The sequence below is a fragment of the Capricornis sumatraensis genome, chromosome 2 (assembly GCF_032405125.1).
Source record: "Capricornis sumatraensis isolate serow.1 chromosome 2, serow.2, whole genome shotgun sequence".
NCBI classification, from domain to species: domain Eukaryota; kingdom Metazoa; phylum Chordata; class Mammalia; order Artiodactyla; family Bovidae; genus Capricornis; species Capricornis sumatraensis.
The window spans coordinates 133453408-133471458 of record NC_091070.1 but is presented as its reverse complement, the minus strand read 5'-3'; the positions used below and the strand labels follow the sequence as shown (position 1 = coordinate 133471458).

The 18051-nt window shown below is 35.8% G+C and overlaps 1 protein-coding gene across 2 annotated transcripts in view; it reads left to right on the top strand.

The window, feature by feature from the left end:
* CEPT1 (choline/ethanolamine phosphotransferase 1) overlaps nt 1–17794 on the top strand; it is a 37845-nt gene extending 20051 nt beyond the window's left edge. The window contains exons 5-9 of one of the 2 annotated variants that reach the window (XM_068964392.1): nt 7306–7390; nt 14757–14888; nt 15415–15573; nt 16067–16192; nt 16901–17794. In XM_068964392.1, the coding sequence (XP_068820493.1) occupies nt 7306–7390; nt 14757–14888; nt 15415–15573; nt 16067–16192; nt 16901–17020 (622 nt within the window). In that variant the 3' untranslated portion in view covers nt 17021–17794. Of the gene's footprint in view, nt 1–350; nt 436–7305; nt 7391–14756; nt 14889–15414; nt 15574–16066; nt 16193–16900 lie in introns of both variants that reach the window. The other variant, XM_068964393.1, reaches the window with a different exon arrangement.
* The last annotated feature ends 257 nt before the right edge of the window (nt 17795–18051 follow it).

The following is an 18051-nucleotide window of genomic DNA, read 5'->3' as shown; positions in this document are numbered from 1 at the left end:
CTATGTCACAGACAGTGTGATTATTTTTGGCAAGCAGTATTCAACATTCCTAGGTAACTGAGCATTGACTGTGTTTTTAGTTCCATTGTTTCCAACTGCCTATTTGTAAGTCATTTGTTCAGTGTATTAGTTTTGATTTTTAAACTTCTATACTATTTTGATTTGGGTAAGAATACCTGTATGCATAAGGATAATAATAGTACCGTATAAATTGTATCATTGAATCTTTAGATGTCTTTATAAGGAGAATGCTACATTTTAAATCTGTTTTTGCTCCCTTGTTTTCGTAGGGCTATTTAGCAAAAGTTCTGAGTAAAGTTACTTTGAAATGTTTGTTTCCTTATGCATAGATTCGATGTTACAGAGTCCCAGATCATAATTATAATATGCCAGCTTCTCACAGGAACCCTGGGACCTTGGTTCTGGAACTTCACGGTAACTGCTAGAATATTCATGCTGTCCAATGAACAATGGCGTGAACTCAATAAAGACAGCACCTTTGTCATGCACAGAGTAATTAAAAAACAAAAATTCAAAAGTCTTCCTGGTGGTATTTCACAGACAAACAGGTCATTAGAAAACAAATAATTTTAATATATAATAGGGCAATAAAAATCCACCCTATTAAACAAAATTTTTTGACATTAATATTTCTGGTGATTTGATGCTAAAAACAGTTCTTTCCCATTTACCTGATATACCTTATATTATTTTTGCTCTATGTAATATTTTTGAAACAAATACCTTTCCACCATTAAACAGAACTTTTTGGTATTTATATTTTGGAAAAGATAAGCCAAGCAGAGTTTTCCTTAGATAGGTAATTTGAGAAGCTTCTTTATAATTATATAGAAAAGATTCTGTTTATTCTCTTATACCTGGTACTAGTTCTTCTGCTTCTATTAAATGATCTTGGTTTAAAAAAAATAATGCTAGAAGCTATTGTCACTTCTATTTGTTTTGCTTACTGTTTTCCTCTCTTAGTTGTGCTTTAAAAACTAAGTATTCTTAGCTTTTCATGTTACTATAGGTCATTCTTTGAATACCTTCTTTTTTCTATTTTGTTTTGGTAAATATTATTTCCTTAATGCTAACAAAGTAAGTAATGATCTTTTGCCCCCCTTCATATTAGAATTATAATTTTGGCCTTATAACTTTTAAATGTTCAAAAAAACTTATTAGGAAATGGTTTCCCAGTGAAATTTTCCAGAATCCTTTACACTTTAGTCTGAAAGATTTTATTTATAAGAAAAACAGTTTTCAAAAAAATTTTTACAGTTTAAATAGTATTGGGAAAAAAATAATATTGGGGAACTGTTCATATTATAGATCATTCTAGCAATACACGTCTGCTGCTGCTGCTAAGTTGCTTCAGTCGTGTCCGACTCTGTGCAACCCCATAGACGGCAGCCCACCAGGCTCCCCCATCCCTGGGATTCTCCAGGCAAGAACGCTGGAGTGGGTTGCCATTTCCTCCTCCAATGCATCAAAGTGAAAAGTGAAAGTGAAGTTGCTCAGTCGTGTCCAACTCGTAGTGACCCCATGGACTGCAGCCCACCAGGCTCCTCCATAATACAAGGCTAGAAGGCTGCATTAGGTTTTGTGCATTGAGTCCGCGTATCCAAAAATGCTTCAGTAATATGATAGAAATAGTGAGTCTCTGATAGCAGAGTGCTTTCTGAAAAGTATCTTGCAGCATTGTAAATCCATTTATTCAGTGGTGGTAGTGGTGGCTGTGGGGACAAATTAATAGGGATATCCTACACCATTTTTTCAAATTAACTTGGAATATGGAATATATTAAGAAGTACTATAGGCATGTTTTAGAAGCAAAACTGAAGCCATTTTCAGTTGAATTACAATATATTGGCATAGTTTTTTGTGAGATTCCCTCCCCGAGCAGAACAATGTGCATAGTTCAGGATGTGTCATTCTATAGCTCTCCTTTACCTTTAGCCTGTTTCTAGTACTTTCTCCAAAGACCTGAAGCTTTGTTCTCACTGCAGTTGTCTAGATTTATAATTTTTGATAGCTCATTTATTAATATTAAACTTACCAAAAGTTTTTTCCACTAGTGTTCTTAATTATATTAATAGGATATTTACTCTTTTACCTTCACTTTGTCTGTCTATAACAAAGTACTTTCTGTTTATAGAGTGCTTCCTATTAAAATGTTTTTAAAAATGCATTTTAATTTTACCATCATGAAAAATGTTTTAGAAATACATTTTTTTCTCCAGATATATTGTCTTCACTTTTATCAATTGCTAACTTGCATAGATTTTCCTTTGCTTTTAATGTGTGTTGCTTTAACTGATTTGATCATAGAAATGAAATTGTCAGATGTACTTTCTTTTTTATTTACAAAGTTCAGAGGAAGTTCTAAGCTTCAGAAAGAGTTGTTCTTTCTAATTTATTTCCAACTTATTTCAGTTTATTAGTGTCTAAACCTGTATTAGCTGTTGCCTGTTGTATTCTGCCATTTTAGGGAAAATTGTGTTAGAATGTAAGAAGTGTCATGCTAAAACATACAGACATCTTAAAGACAGCAAGTTAAAAGCATATGTCAAATGTTTGTCCCAGATGATTAGTAGACTGAAAATTAGAAGAGTTACAGCACTCTTCTAATATGGAGGAACAACATTAATTTCTTTCAAGACTCTTCCACTTATCATTCTATAACCATGAAAAAGTCACTTACCGTATCTGACCAGATTTTCCTCATCTATAAATGGTGGTAATATTTCCTACCTCCTAGGATAGTTGTGAAGGTTCAAAAAGTAAAAAACATGCTATGTGCTGACTACAGTGCTTATCATATATATGTCTATGACCTCTTTATTTAACTCTGAGATTATTACTAAATGAGAGAAGAGTCCTCTCTTTTAATTTTTCTATTTCCAAAGGTGATAGGGATAGGCTGCCTCTTAAATTTGAGACCTAAACTTTCGTTCCTCTTAGAGGACTTGTTCTGCTCTAGCCTTTGCCTATTTTTCTCTTATTTGAAGTCACTGAATGGGTTGTTTTGTTTTAGTTTTCTCAGATACTCTTAAAGATCCCTATAGTCATTCATGTGGTAGATAGTACTGTTATAAATATTTCAAAGATAGAGGCTTAGGCTTTATATATAACACTTGACTTTAAAATACTCTTAGTTGTCTGTTAGCTATATGTTTAATGTTATTAACATTAAATTTGTCATGCCCAATTTTCCCCTTATCAAGGGTAGAAAGTAAAATATTGGAAGGCAATATGTTGAATTTCTAGGTCAGTCCTCAGTCTACCAATACCAATACAGCCACTAAGTCGAATCTGACTCTTTGCAACCCCACGGACTGCAGCACACTAGGCTCCCTGTCCTTCACCATCTCCTGAAGTTTGCTCAAATTTATATCCATTGTCGATGATGCCATCCAATTCTGCTTATATATAAGTTCCCTAGAACATCAGATTCATTTATAAATAATTGCAAATCTGTAATTAATAACAATCTAATCCTTAACTAGGACTCCAGCCCGCTTCAGTGACTTCTAAGAAGAATGCTTCTTTTAAAATAACTGACAAGTCAGATTATACAAATCAGAATTTCTGTGACATTGTGAATTTAACCCTAGTGCACAGTCTCTGTTAACCAAGTTAATAGCCAACCCAGTTAAAACAAAATCATATTTACTATACGTAGTTTAACAGAAAAATTAATTTCCAAATTAACTGCAAGTAATACATATGTTATATGTAGAAAAAAACTAGATTAAATTGTCTTATTTCTGATATTAAAATTCTAGGAAATGATGATTAACATACTTATCGATGTTCACAGAATGTCAGTTAAATCCCTTCACATCCCTCAGTTAATGCTGAGTCTTGTTGGAATTCAAACCAAATGCATAAAATGAAACATTCAGAATAGAAATTTTCTTTACAATTAGGTAACTTAAATAATTCGGAGTTGTTATATCCCTTAAACACTTTTAAAAGCTGTACTTCTCATGTAATAATTGTCCTGATCAGGGAACTTTCTAAGCTGCCTTTCTCTGGTGATGAATGCTCCCTAAGATCGTCACTACAACTAGAAAATTTCTATTTCCTGTTCAGAAGTTTAAATTACTCATATTTATTTAGGACACCCTGATATCTTTACCTCTTAATCAATAGATCACTAGGATGCTGTAAGGAGTGATGGACTAAGGGATTTGCTCTGAGTCTCTAAGGTTACTTTGACTCAGGACTGCCACACTTTACAGCCTCCCAGTCAGAAAAATGAGAGAGCTGTCTCCACAACTAGTTTGCTTTTTTCCATCTTTCTTCTGTGACAACCACCAGGATATTGTTTGGTTGGCTTGCTGTAGTGATTTTTTGTGTTCTGACCAGAGCACTCATAGATTTATCCATAGCATTTGGGGAGTTTTCTTTTGTTCTTTGACAAAACCTATTCTAAAATAAAGTAGAAGTAAGAAATTATTAAGCAATCCCAGTCAAGATATTTAAATACTTTCATGGTTATAGAAAATTGTATTTACTATCATCTAGTTCCCCCCTCTCTGAAACTCTTAGGCTGTAGAACTCTAATCCTACAGATATGAGATTTGTTTTCCCATGTCTTTTGAAAAAATCACTGTGGTGTTTTAGGTGGTTTTCTACCCCATAGCCTTTGTACTCTGAAGGGTTTATTTTTTGCTGTGGTTGTGGAGATTGATTTTTTTGTTGTTTGCTTTTGTTTTAGAGAAATAGTTCCAGCACTTGGAAGTATTATCACCCATGTTGTCATTTTGAAGAAAAAATAATAAGCAAGTGGCTATAGAAATGCCAAATTCCTGCCTTTATATAGAATTTTCCCTCTAGATAATTATGTCTTTCCTGTATAGCCAAAAAAACTTAAGATGAGCCCCCTCCTAATATGTGTCACAGTAAATTCACCCCATACTGAGAGACTTCCTAGTGGAGGATGAAAAAATGGACTGTCAGGTAACCAATTCTCTTCTAAACAGAATTATTAATTCTTGTTCACTGTTAATTGTTTCTGCCCCGTGTCCCTCTTAGCTTGCTTTTTCTGTCTTTCTCACACTGCACCCTTTTTCGTGAACAGTCAGTGATTAGACTGATACTCATTAGAATGATTAGAGCCACACATCCAGGAGTGGTAATAGGCAGTTCTCATGATTGAGAGTAGGAGGGAGTACAGCGTATTCCCCTAAATCATATAATCACATGGGAAAAAATATTCTTAACTAATTACCAACTGGTAAGTAAGTTTTCCTTGACTCTCCTTCCTAACATTAAGACATTGTTGATCTAAATTCAGTGATATTATCTGAATGGTTTACAAAATTCTGTCTTCCAAAGTTTCCAAACAGGTTATAAAATCCATTAAAATTTCCCTAGGAATCCCAGTTTGGGGCTTTGTAAAGATCATTCATGTTTCCTAATCTCTTACATTCATCCAAGGTACATAGATTAATTGCATGAGGTTCCCTCCATTTTTATTTTGTAATTCTATACTTCTGGCCCTTCCCCTCCCAGAAGGCTACTTCATATATCCAGCAAAATGTTGTAAGATGTCTGCCCTCCTCCACCCAAGACAGAATCGATCATCTTTGACACCTGCTCAGTCTCCTGAGTCTGCTACTGAGTGTAATTCCCCTTATTGGCAACATCACTCACCAGGTCAGCTCTACAGATTCTTTTTAGCCTAATTCAGTCCATTTTTCTTTCCGATAAATGTGTGTATCAAGATAACTACATCACTATGTTTGCAGCTTAATACGCTTCTGTTTAAAAAACATTCTTGAGCAATCAAAGATCAGTTTCTTCAGTTTTGAGAGACTGGCTTCAGTCTAGTTGTTTATTATGAGCATAAAACTCACATTTCTTAACCTCACATTATAGATTGTCTGCTTGAAGTATCAATTTTAGAAATGGGAACTCTGTTTTGCTCTAGAATTTGAACCCCCTTGCTGTTGTTGCTGTCCACTTTCTTAGACTAATTTTTTTTTTAGTTTATCTTAAAAGATAAATTATTCACTTTGTTTAAAAACTAACATTATAAAAAAGTTATACAGTGAATAGTCTCTTCTCATCCTCATTTCCCAGCTGTCCAGTTCTCACACTGCCCTCTCCAGTAGGTACCCACTGTTCTTAGTTTGTAAGGTATCCTTCCAGAAATTTGTTATGTAATTATTGGCAAAAATTAAAATGGAATATTATTTTTCTTCTTTTTTTTTTTACACAAAAAGTAGCATATACTTTTCTGCAGCTTTTTTTTTTTCACCTAATATAACTGATATTTTTCCATATCACCAGATAGAGAGCTGTCCCACTCTTTTTTAAAAAAACTATCCAATAGTCCCTTGTATGGAAGTACAATACCATACTTTCTATAACTGTTGCCTCATTGAGAGATATATTTAAAGCTTTGCTACCATGAATAATGCTGTGGTAAATCACCTTGTACAGACATTCTGTGTGAGCGTACCGTAGGGTAAATCATCGAAACTGAAAGGCATTTGGACCCAATAATCTGAGAAGGACAGTCTCAAGATTATATAAAGTGCTGGTTTATAGAGGGAAAGGAACACCAGTTTATGCTTTACTTCTCAGTCTTTTTGCCCATATTCTTTTTCCAGACTCTCAGACTTCTAATTTCTACTGCCCTGTTTTTGTACCAGGTTTGTCTCTTCTTAACTGTAAAGATCATTTTCAACAACCTCAAAGCTAATTCTTGACTGCTTTCAGTATCTTCTTTCTGGATGTCTTAGAGTAATTGACCTAATTAGCATAAGAATTTGAAAATTGGGTGAATTTTTTTCCACACCCATACCATGGAAGGCATTAAATGAATGAAAAGGACAGTAAGTTTTGCATCTGTGATTTAGGTTACTTTAGTAAAAGCTCACCATTTCTTCCATTTGATACTACAAAGCACTTATTTCAAGATCTCATATACCAGTGCAGTGTAGTCCTCTGCTTGACATTCAAAATTTAATACACACACTTATTTTTTTCTTTCTTTCTTTTTTTTTTTTTTTTGGTGAGAAAGGTTAAGCTATAGTTTCAACCCAACTTCAGAAATTTTCAGAAAGGAGGGGTTTTTATTGCTCTGTGAAATTGATTAAATTAAATGAAAATGCCCTGGATTTTATTTGATTTTGCTCATAACAAATTTTTGACACCTCCTTTTCCCCTTTCCTCAATATTTGAGATTTTTTTTCTATTGTGCATGATAGAGGAATGCTGCTAAGCTTGCAAGTAATTAACTTGAAATTGTTTTGAGTAATTCTGCTTTTTTGGCTTTTTGTACCTAATCAGAATTGATGTGACTGAAGTGCAAATCTTCATAATAATCATGCATTTGCTGGCAGTGATTGGAGGACCACCTTTTTGGCAATCTATGGTAACTCTTCACATTGTGTATCCCACGTAATGCATGTTGTCTTTTGCTTGTGTTTTTCTAATCCAGTATAATCCAGTTAAAAGGTGATATGTCAAATTATTTTGTTCTCTCCGAAAACAAAAAGTCAGAGCAACGTTAAGATACACGCTTCTCTTTAGGGCATAGTGAATTTTACTATTTGGAGTTATGTGGTTCAGTAGGTCCATTTCAAGGGTATTCTTAAAGGCTTTCAGAATTATTATTTGTTATCCCATTGTATAAGTGAGGGAACAGCAGGTAGTGTATCAAGTTAACCAATGACAAGACTAAGTCAGACTTTTATTCTCCAGCTGAACTACAGGAGTCTACTAGTTTCTCCACTGTATGCTTAAAGCTGAATAATGAATTTTGGTAGTAAATTAATTCTGACCCCAGAACAGAATAAATGTGTATTGAAATAAATGCTGTAGGATTGTTTCAACAAGGTGAGACCCTAATTTTCAACCTGACCTGAAATATAGTCATCCCCAAGAAACACAAGTTCTTTCCCACAAACTTCTGGAGAAAGAATATAATATATATAATACAGGGGGGTCAAGAACACAGGCTAAGGAACCAGACTGCCTGAGTTTGGTACTGGCTTCACTGCCTACTGAGTGAACTTGATCTGTTATTCAACTGTCTGTGGCTTAGTTTTCTCCTCTTATAAAATGAGGACAATAATAGTACCTGTCTGATAAGGTTATTTTGTGGATTAAATGAGTATGTGTAAAGCACTCAGGAACAGTCTCCATCAAATGATAAGCCCTCAAGAGAAGTTGTGGCTGGTCTTACATTTGGAATTTTTCCTACTCCTAAACAAACACAGGATGAGATGGCTGGATGGCATCACGGACTCGATGGACGTGAGTCTGAGTGAACTCCGGGAGATGGTGGTGGACAGGGAGGCCTGGCGTGCTGTGATTCATGGGGTCGCAAAGAGTCGAACACGACTGAGCGACTGAACTGAACTGAACTGAAACAAACACAGTTCTTAAAAGTCAGATTAATATTTAAGTATAAGGGAAATTTACTCAGCAAAATTTTCCCTTTACCTAACTCATTTAATGATGGTGAATTTGATACTCGAGGAAGTATAATTAACATGTTTCCCTAAGTATTTATTACCAGAAATTGCGTAATGGCTTTTGTTGACAGGATAGCCTTGTGAGGAGGGAAATGAAGGAATAAAAATAATCATTAGTCAACCAGGAAAATTCTGAAACCGTTCATGCATAGTATCATTCAAAATCACATCTTTTTTACACATTAGTCTCAAATGCCAGTACTGTCGCTAATGAAATCCAAGATCTATAGATACATAAACATCTCCTATATATATGTATCTCTCTGTAGATCTTGGATTTCATATAATGTTATTTCTTTTGCTCTCTTGTAGGCTAAATAGTAAACAGTTATAAGTAGCTATAAAAATGTTAAATAGGTAATAGTTTTAAACAGTTTGGCTGTAGAAGGGAAGAAAAAGTAGTCTTCTCCTGAAACTGTTTTATAAAGCCTAAAGCTTGTCTCTCACTTAATTTTTTTTTATCGCTTGACTATATTATTTTTTTCATAGGCTTTGTGTTTTATACCAAAATATCTCCCCCTCCAAATTTACTTTGCATCTCTTATACACATATAAATTACCTGTACTGTTTCAACATATCAATAGCAAAAAATAGAATTTCTGGCTTAATTGTCTAGAAACAAGTCAACATCAAGTATATATACCTAATTATCCATATCAGCATGGAAGTACGGAAAGCATTGTTGTCAATGTAGTTGTGTATTCACGCAGGCTATACACATATCCTTAATTTTTAGGTGATACCTGGCAGTAAATTTGCTTCAAGTAAACATGTTCCCTTTATTAGGATTTATATACAGAATCTGTACATGTGCATAACAGAAATTATTTTTCTTTAAAAGGATCAAATATTTTGTCCTGTCTTTATTGACAAGATATATGCAATCATTCTTTTTTATTATATGTTTAAAGAAGTAATCTGAGGAACTCTCAGACCCAAGACTGAATTGGAAGTCCCAGACCCAGCAATTCAATTCCAGCATTAGTGAGGTTCGGTTGCAATAAGAAAACAGATTCCCAAAGCCATGTCTTATCATTAGTATCATTGGTTCTACTGTTACCATCATTAAACTAAAAGGAAAGGACTTGTCCTCTCTGGTGATATTCAGAGGCTTAGAGAAATATTTGTGTTCTTTGAGCAGTTTTCAGTACAGATTCCCATAATTGATTTCAACCACTCTTATCTTTTTTTCTTTATACATGACCCCATGAGCTCATGGCTGAATAAGGTGTTTTGAAATGCATTGTCTTAGTTCAGGAAAGACTATACTTCCAGTGCCCTGATTTATTTGTGTGCCAAAGTGGAGAGGAGATATTTATTTAGGGCCCAGGAATGAATTTTTTGTCTCTTGAGCCTGAGGACATAAAATGGAAATTGCCTTCCAAATCCTCATTTAAAGACTTTTATTGATATTTAAGAAAGCAGCTTTATGGTGAAAACAAATAAAAACAGTGCAAATGTCTTCTTAAAGCTGATTTTAGAAGATCAGCTGTTTTGCAAAGGTAAGTGATTTCCATCTACTGCTTATTGATCACCTACTTCTTGCTTTTTTTTTTTTCCTTCAAAGAGATTTTGTTTGTTTGTTTTACCAGAGGTTGTAGTCAGTTTTTGTTTGTTTAGGTTGGTTAGGATTTGTGTGTGTGTGGTTTGTGTTTCTTTTCCCCCGTGTTTTAAGAAAAGAAATTATTCTCATGCACAAAAGTTACTACATAGTTTATTCATTGCAAGAAACAAGACATTTTTTGGTGTATTGCTTCTCCAAAAGAATATATCCTTTTGGGATGTCTTGGAACTATCTTCTATCATATATATTACTCTTGAAAAAAGGAATATTACTTTGGAAGGGATCCACATAAAACCCCCTGCTGGTTACTTTCACTGACATTTGATTATTTAAGTAGCAGTTGATGTGTGTTAAATAAATGTGTGTTAAAACAGGAGACACCTTCTAGAATCCAGTTTAGGCAAATGGTGGGTTTATTACAGGTGAGGGGTTTTACAGGAGAAGAGCTTCCCAAGTGGCGCAGTTGGTAAAGAATCCACCTACCAATGCAGGAGACACAAGAGATAGAGGATTCATCCTTGGGTCAGGAAGATTTCCCTGAGAGGAGGAAATGGCAACACACTTCAGTATTCTTGCCTGGAAAATTGCCATGGACAGAGGAGTCTGGCGGTCCACAGCCCATGGGGTCACAGAGTCAGACATGACTGAGCGTACACACAAACATTACAGGTGAAGTTTCAGAATTCATTAGGTAGAATTCATTAGATATCTTACTGATAAACTGAAAGACTTCAGGAGTGCCTTTATACTTAAGTAAATCAGACATTCAGTTCAGTCGCTCAGTCATGTCCGACTCTTTGCAGCCCCACAGACTGCTGTGCGCCAGTCCATCACCAGCTCCCGGAGTTTACTCAGACTCATCTCCATTGAATCTGTGATGCCATCCAACCATCTCATCCTCTGTAGTCCCCTTCTCCTCCTGCTTTCAGTCTTTCCCAGCATGAGGCTCTTTTCAAGTGAGTCAGCTCTTTGCATCAGGTGGCCAAAGTATTAGAGTTTCAGCTTCAACATCAGTCCCTCCAGTGAACACTCAGGACCGATCTCCTTTAGGATGGACTTGTTGGATCTCTTTGCAGTCCAAGGGACTCTCAAGAGTCTTCTCCAGTACCAGTTCAAAAGCATCAATTCTTTGGCACTCAGCTTTCTTTATAGTCCAACTCTCACAGCCATACATGACTACTGGAAAAACCATAGCTTTGACTAGGTGGACCTTTGTTGGCAAAGTAATGTCTCTGCTTTTTAAAATGCTATCTAGGTTGGTCATAACTTACAAACAGACATATCCACATTCTTTGGAAGAAAGTATCTAATCTCAAAATTATACTTTCTGCTGAAATTTACAAAGCCTATAAGAGTATTTTATTAGTAACTGATATTTTGCTTTAATCTGAGCAATTCAACCAAAATCTGTGTCTGTTTTAATCTGTAAACCTGAGAGTTTAAGATTTTTTTCATCTCTGGAAAATGAATTACATTAGATTGGTATTATTTGGTTGTATAATTTATGGCATGAGTCCAAAGGATTTTGGGCTTCCCAGGTGGCTCAGTGGTAAAGAATTTGCCTGCCAAGCAGGAGTCAGGGGTTAGATCCCTGGGTCAGGAAGACCCTTTGGAGAAGGAAGTGGCAACCCACTCCACTAGTCTTGCCTGGAGAATCCCATGGACAGAGGAGCCTGGTGGGCCACAGTCCATGGGATTAGAGAGTCAGACACAACTTAACAACAACCAGACCAAGCAACAACTTGAGGATTTCACCCTAGCTATAGAGCAGACACTGTGACCCAAGTGAGTTTGTTTTCTTTCGAGCCTCAGACTGAGGACACTCTTAGTAGGCCTGAGATGAAGGTGTCTTTTGATACAGCTTTCTGTCAGTGTCTATAAGGTGGATGCACTTTGATCACCTTGAACACGTTCCAGGAAGATGAGGACAGAAGGAGAAGGGTTGAGAAAGACAGAATGTGTCCACCCTCCTTGATCTTGAGTGAGGTGAAAGTGACAACTCTTTTAGTACTTTTTATAGGTGCTTCAGTTGGGCTGATCTTTAAGGAATCACATGGTAGGACTTGGGATTCCTTTGACTTCAGCGTTTCCTTCACGTTGCCTCATTTTCTTGTAGCTAACTTCCTTTTTCCTTCTTAATGAGGGGGCAAGATGTGTCTGCATAGCATCTCAAAAAAGTTCTACATGGAGAGTAAGAGAAAGGGAGGACATCTTAATCTATTTGACAAGTTTATATTGAACACCTACTATATCCAGGGTTCTAGAGAATATAAAAATCAATTTAAGCATAAACCTACATTCAGGAGTGAATGTTTTGGTGTATATAGCTATCATATATGACAGAGGTGAAGAGGGCCCTAAGAATGTTTATGATTCTTTGCCCCAAGTCTGTAGCTTGGTTTGTGGCCCAAGCTTTGGCTGGCTTTTGTAATATTACTGTTTGTTCTTTCAAAGAGCAAAAATTTCCATGATCCTAAACCATTTTCACCAAATTTTAAATACAGTTGTGATGCTATTCTGGAGAAGGCAATGGCACCCACTCCAGTACTCTTGCCTGGAAAATCTCATGGATGGAGGAGGCTGGTGGTCTGCAGTCCATGGGGTCGCTAAGAGTCGGACACAACTGAGCGACTTCACTTTCACTTTTCACTGTCATGCATTGGAGAAGGCAATGGCACCCTACTCCAGTGTTCTTGACTGGAGAATCCCAGGGACGGGGGAACCTGGTGGGCTGCTGTCTACGGGGTCGCACAGAGTCAGACACGACTGAAGCGACTTAGCAGCAGTGATGCTGTTCAGTTCAGTTGTGGCACAAATTACTGCTACACTCTCATTTAGTTGTGGCACTAAGTCACTGGCACTCATTTAGTACCCTGGCCCTAATAAAGGCATGCTGCTGTAATGGATTAATGCTTTGCTTCCTTTGAAATCTGAAAGAGTGTAGTATTTCCTCCTTTGCCAGGCAGGTCCTTTGTCTGGAGGGAAAGGGGAACTAGCCAGAGTATTGAATTTCAGCCAGGTGCATCAGATTTAGATTGTGATATCTTTAGTTTTCTGAATGAGAGCAAAAAAAAAAATAAAAGAAGAAGAAGAAATCTCTTGGAGTTCAGAGCAACCTGTGGTGTTGATTTTCTCCTTTATTGGAAACAAACTTTGAATTTGGACTGTAATAAGAGTTTGGAGATCAATTAGAGAAAAAAGGGGACAATTTAAGATGCTCCATAAAGTTCTGGGCTTAATTTTTTAAGTTGACCTATTTCATTTTAGAAAATTAAACACTGCCACAGTACAACTTGAAATTTGAATAGTTGATTTTCCCCTGTTTTTTAGACTACAGTTTTGCAAGAGGTCATAGAGTTGTGTAAATAAACTGAATTCTTGAGAGTTTTAAAGAAACAGAGTATCTAAATGTTTAATTTTGTATCTGTCAATCTTCATGGGGTTTTAAACACAAAAAGAATGGGCAATTTCACATTTATTCGATTTTTAAAATATGGGCAGATGGCAGCCCTGAAAAGTATAAATAGCCCTGATTAAAATGTCTTCATCGTAAGAACTCATTACCTATTAAACCATTGTTTTGGAATGATTGCTGTTGGAAAACCATAGCTTTTGGGATCTTATTTCTAGAGCCATTCTGTTTCTCTTAATAGAATTTATCATTTTACTATTGCTTTCTTTTCCTTCCATACTGGACAAAATTGGAGACTTCAGAAAAGCTAAAAAGAGAAGTGTAAAAAGGAAATTTAAAAATGATTTTTAAGATTTAGTACAAGTGTGTTTTGTTTTAAATGAGGTTATTGTGTTTGCAAGGTTAGATACGTGATCTCAATCTACTGAGCCGCCCCCCCCACCCCCCGCCCGCCCTTACCTTAGGTAAATTGATTCATATTTTCCATACACTACAAAAATTTATTACTTCTTCCGAAAAGTAAACTTGTATGTTAAAATTTTGGATACACAATTATAGAGCTGTACCTGCTTGGGTGTGTGTCATATATTTTTCCTCCTGTCCCTGAGTTTTCTGTCCTCCAGTGAGAACCTCTTGACATCAATATGGGAGCTGTTTTTACTTTTATGTGAAGCTACAATTTGAGATTATCAGAAGCTTCTTGAATATGAATGCTTTCTTAGTTGCTCTCTGCTTTTGCTAGCAGCTTATATTCCAACAGTTTGGAACTGGGACCTCTTTTCAGTAGAACTTTTGTCTTCCATTCTCAAGTTTGGAGATTTTTTTTAATCTTGTTGCACATACTTCTAGTTCTTTATACTCTATGCTTTTCTCATAACAATTAGTAACTAGTGACAGATTTATCAGCAGAGTTCAAAAAACGCACAAAGAAAAAGGCAAAGCATACTTCTTTTATAAAAAGGCTAGAGGATAACCTGATTCAGTGTTGCCAGACTTCTGGGATGTGTTAGGTGAACTTAGCTATGACACAGACTAGTAAAGTTGAACCAGTTTTTTTTTTTAAGTTGCATCAGAAGTAAGATTAATTTTTATGTAGTCTCTCATTTGTTGAGACTTGTTATGTTGTTTGTAATGGAAAGGCTAGGGAAACTTCCATCAGTTTGAGTATTTACAAACCATAGAAGGAATGGAGAATATATCAGAATATGAATCAAATATATGTTTTGTTAATCTGTATATGTGTATATATATATATTAATTGCTCTCTCTCTCTACCTGTTAAAGATTCCAGTGCTGAATATTCAAATGAAAATTTTTCCTGCACTTTGTACTGTAGCAGGGACCATATTTTCCTGTACAAATTACTTCCGTGTAATCTTCACAGGTGGTGTTGGAAAAAATGGATCAACGATAGCAGTAAGTATTTCTTAAGATTTCCGGTGATTATCTGTGCTCAAACTTAGTTTTGTAATCTCTGTGCTCGGACTTAGTTTTGTAATTGCTTTTTCATTTGAGTTGTTATTTGAATTAATTAAAAATCACTTGTTAATTGAGAATTTGCACTTAGCGTTAAAGAAAAAAGTAGTGTCTGAAACTTCTGTTTTATTTACACATGTAAAGATTTATATGCTCATATTTGCATATTTTTGTGCACGCACATATACTCACACACACACACACTTTTAAAAACGTGTATCTTTTTTAGAGTGCAATCTGCTTTGTAAAATATGTCTGGCCTCTTTACGTAAAATCAGTTTGTGCCTAACCAGTCCACACTGCTACTTTTCCCTGGTAGTTCTGGTATTCAGTTATAAAAATTGCTGGCTTTCAGACACCATGAGGTTCTTAGAAGTTTCGTTGCTATCTTACATCAAGCAGATCCATACAGTATCTTATCAGTATAGAATACCACTAATTCCTCACTTCTTTTTATTCTAAACAGGGAACAAGTGTCCTTTCTCCTTTCCTCCATATTGGATCAGTAATTACATTAGCTGCAATGATTTATAAGAAATCAGCAGTTCAGCTTTTCGAAAAGCATCCCTGTCTTTATATATTGACATTTGGTTTTGTATCTGCCAAAATCACCAATAAGCTTGTGGTAAGCACCAGTTTTGTTTTTAACTTTCTTATTTTGGTTTTATGGCCAGAGTTTTTATTTCACAGTTTCTTAAGCAATTCTAGAGTTTGCTCTCCTCCAGTCAAAATCTCTTGACATCAACATAGGAACTGTTTTTACTGTTACATGAAGCTACAATTTGAGATTAACAGAAGCTCCTAAAACCTCTGCAACTCTTCTGTCCACAGTTTAATTTCATTATTTAGTTTATCTCTATTCTTCATTCTCATTCTGTACACTTAAGGCTCTTTGTGAAGAGCTTTTGGGGGGGGGGATTTAGTTGTCATGGTACATACCTTCAGTGTATAGCTCCCAAACCCACTCTGTGTTGTCATCTTAGTTTTAAACATTCAGTAGATACTGCTAAAGGATTCTTGAAACATGATATTTGATCACAATACTGATTACTGTGTAGCTCACAATTGCTGTAAAATGAATATGGCTGCCGACATCACTGATTCTCTTTTATTCATAGGTGGCACACATGACTAAAAGTGAGATGCACTTACATGACACAGCATTCATAGGTCCAGCACTTTTGTTTCTGGACCAGTATTTTAACAGCTTTATTGATGAATATATTGTACTTTGGATAGCCCTGGTAAGTTTTGTACTATGTTATATTTCATGATTTGGAGGCTGCTTGTTTTCTTGTTTCAGTGCGCCAGTCCTGAGAGATAGATCATATAATGATTTAGGGACTTCCCTGGTTATCCAGTGGTTAAAACGCCACCTGCCAAAATGAGGAACTTGGGTTCTATTCCTGATCAGGGAACTAAGATCCCACATGCCATGGGTGTGGCCAAAAAAAATTTTTTTTAATGGTAATGATTTAGAATACCAGAAAACATTTATGGGACTTCATGAGAGTTCCTTGTGACTTTGTCTTTAGTCATTCTTTTGTATTCTTATTAGTCCTGCCTACATCCTGGCTCATAAATTCCGTATTTCCGACTATAAAGCAGTAGTTGGCAGACTATACTGTGTGGGCCAGTGGTCAGGTTTTGTAAATAAAGTTTTCTTGAAACATAGTTATGCCCTGTCATTTATGTCTTATCTGTGGTTGCTTTTATGCTTCAGAGGCAGAGTTGAACAGTGTGACAAAGTATGGTCCACAAAGCATAAAATATTCACTAAGTTTGTTGCTCCTTGGTATAAAGGAGATCTGTGGGGAAATTGAGTTATTAAATTGTATGGAATTGAAGATGGATTTCAGGAGAAGAGAAAGTCAGAAGCCTCTCCGGCTTTAGGGATGGCCTGAGCAGGTGCTGAGAATCTAATAATCTCTCTTTTTTTTTGTATTTTCCAGGTCTTCTCTTTCTTTGATTTGATTCGCTACTGTGTCAGTGTTTGCAATCAGATTGCATCTCACCTGCATATACATGTCTTCAGAATCAAGGTCTCCACAGCTCATTCTAATCATCATTAATGATGTAACTGATGTTACATAGGAAGCTCATGTTTTCTGCAGGAAAGAATCCGAACATATTAAGGAGAATGGGGCGGTTAAGAACAATTTATAATAATCAATGTTGTATAACTTTTATTCTTTGTTATTGATAACACTTCTAAACTATCCCTGTGTGAGAATGGGAATTTCAAGTTCCATCCTGTAAATGTACGTGTTGTCATGCAGGGTTGGCCCAAGAAAGCATGCAAGAAAAAAATACCATGTGTTTGTAATTATCCTGAATTCAGAGTAAAATTGTCCTGGGGGGCAGATCCCCAGTGGTGGAGATTTCTAATGTAGAATATTTCCAGGCCAAAATTCGTTGCTTTATAATTTTAACAAATCATCATCTTTTTAGTGACATCCTTGTTTAGTATCTTCTCAAGCTTTCTTTACTAAGGAGCTCAGCTTGTGGCACAGATACATTCTACTAGCTTATGAGGTGGAACTTGATAAAGATTTTGAATTTGGATTGAAAAGTTTCCTATCTTTACATTGTTGAGGAAGTCATTTTTTTATTGCTCAAGATATGGTATCTCATGGGCTTGGGAAATCCTGTTAGCATGCATAATAATGTGGTAACTTTGTCGATCCATTTTATTTTTTTAAATAAACATATGATCCGAAAGCCAGTCTTTTTTCCTCAGTTTTATTCAGTGGGAAGATAAACTAAGTTTTAATGTCACTTTTTAAATTTTTAAGCAAAATTTATTTTTGTTCTTTAGTAAATAAGATTGTCCGCTACATCGTCAACATGTGTCCTCTGACCTTTCTATTTTGTATAAAACTGTTTAACTTAAAACATGGGAGTGCTATGTTCATTTTCCCTCTTGGAAGGTTTTTTGTTGTGATAGTTGTCGCCCTTGAGATTATGTCTTTTTTCCCTTTGTAAAAAGAGAACCATAATCTTAAAAGTCTAGAGGAATTTAATAGGTCTTTGTTGTTGTTCCTCAGCTGCTAAGTCATGTCTGACTCTGTGACCCCATGGACTGCAGCACACCAGGCTTGCC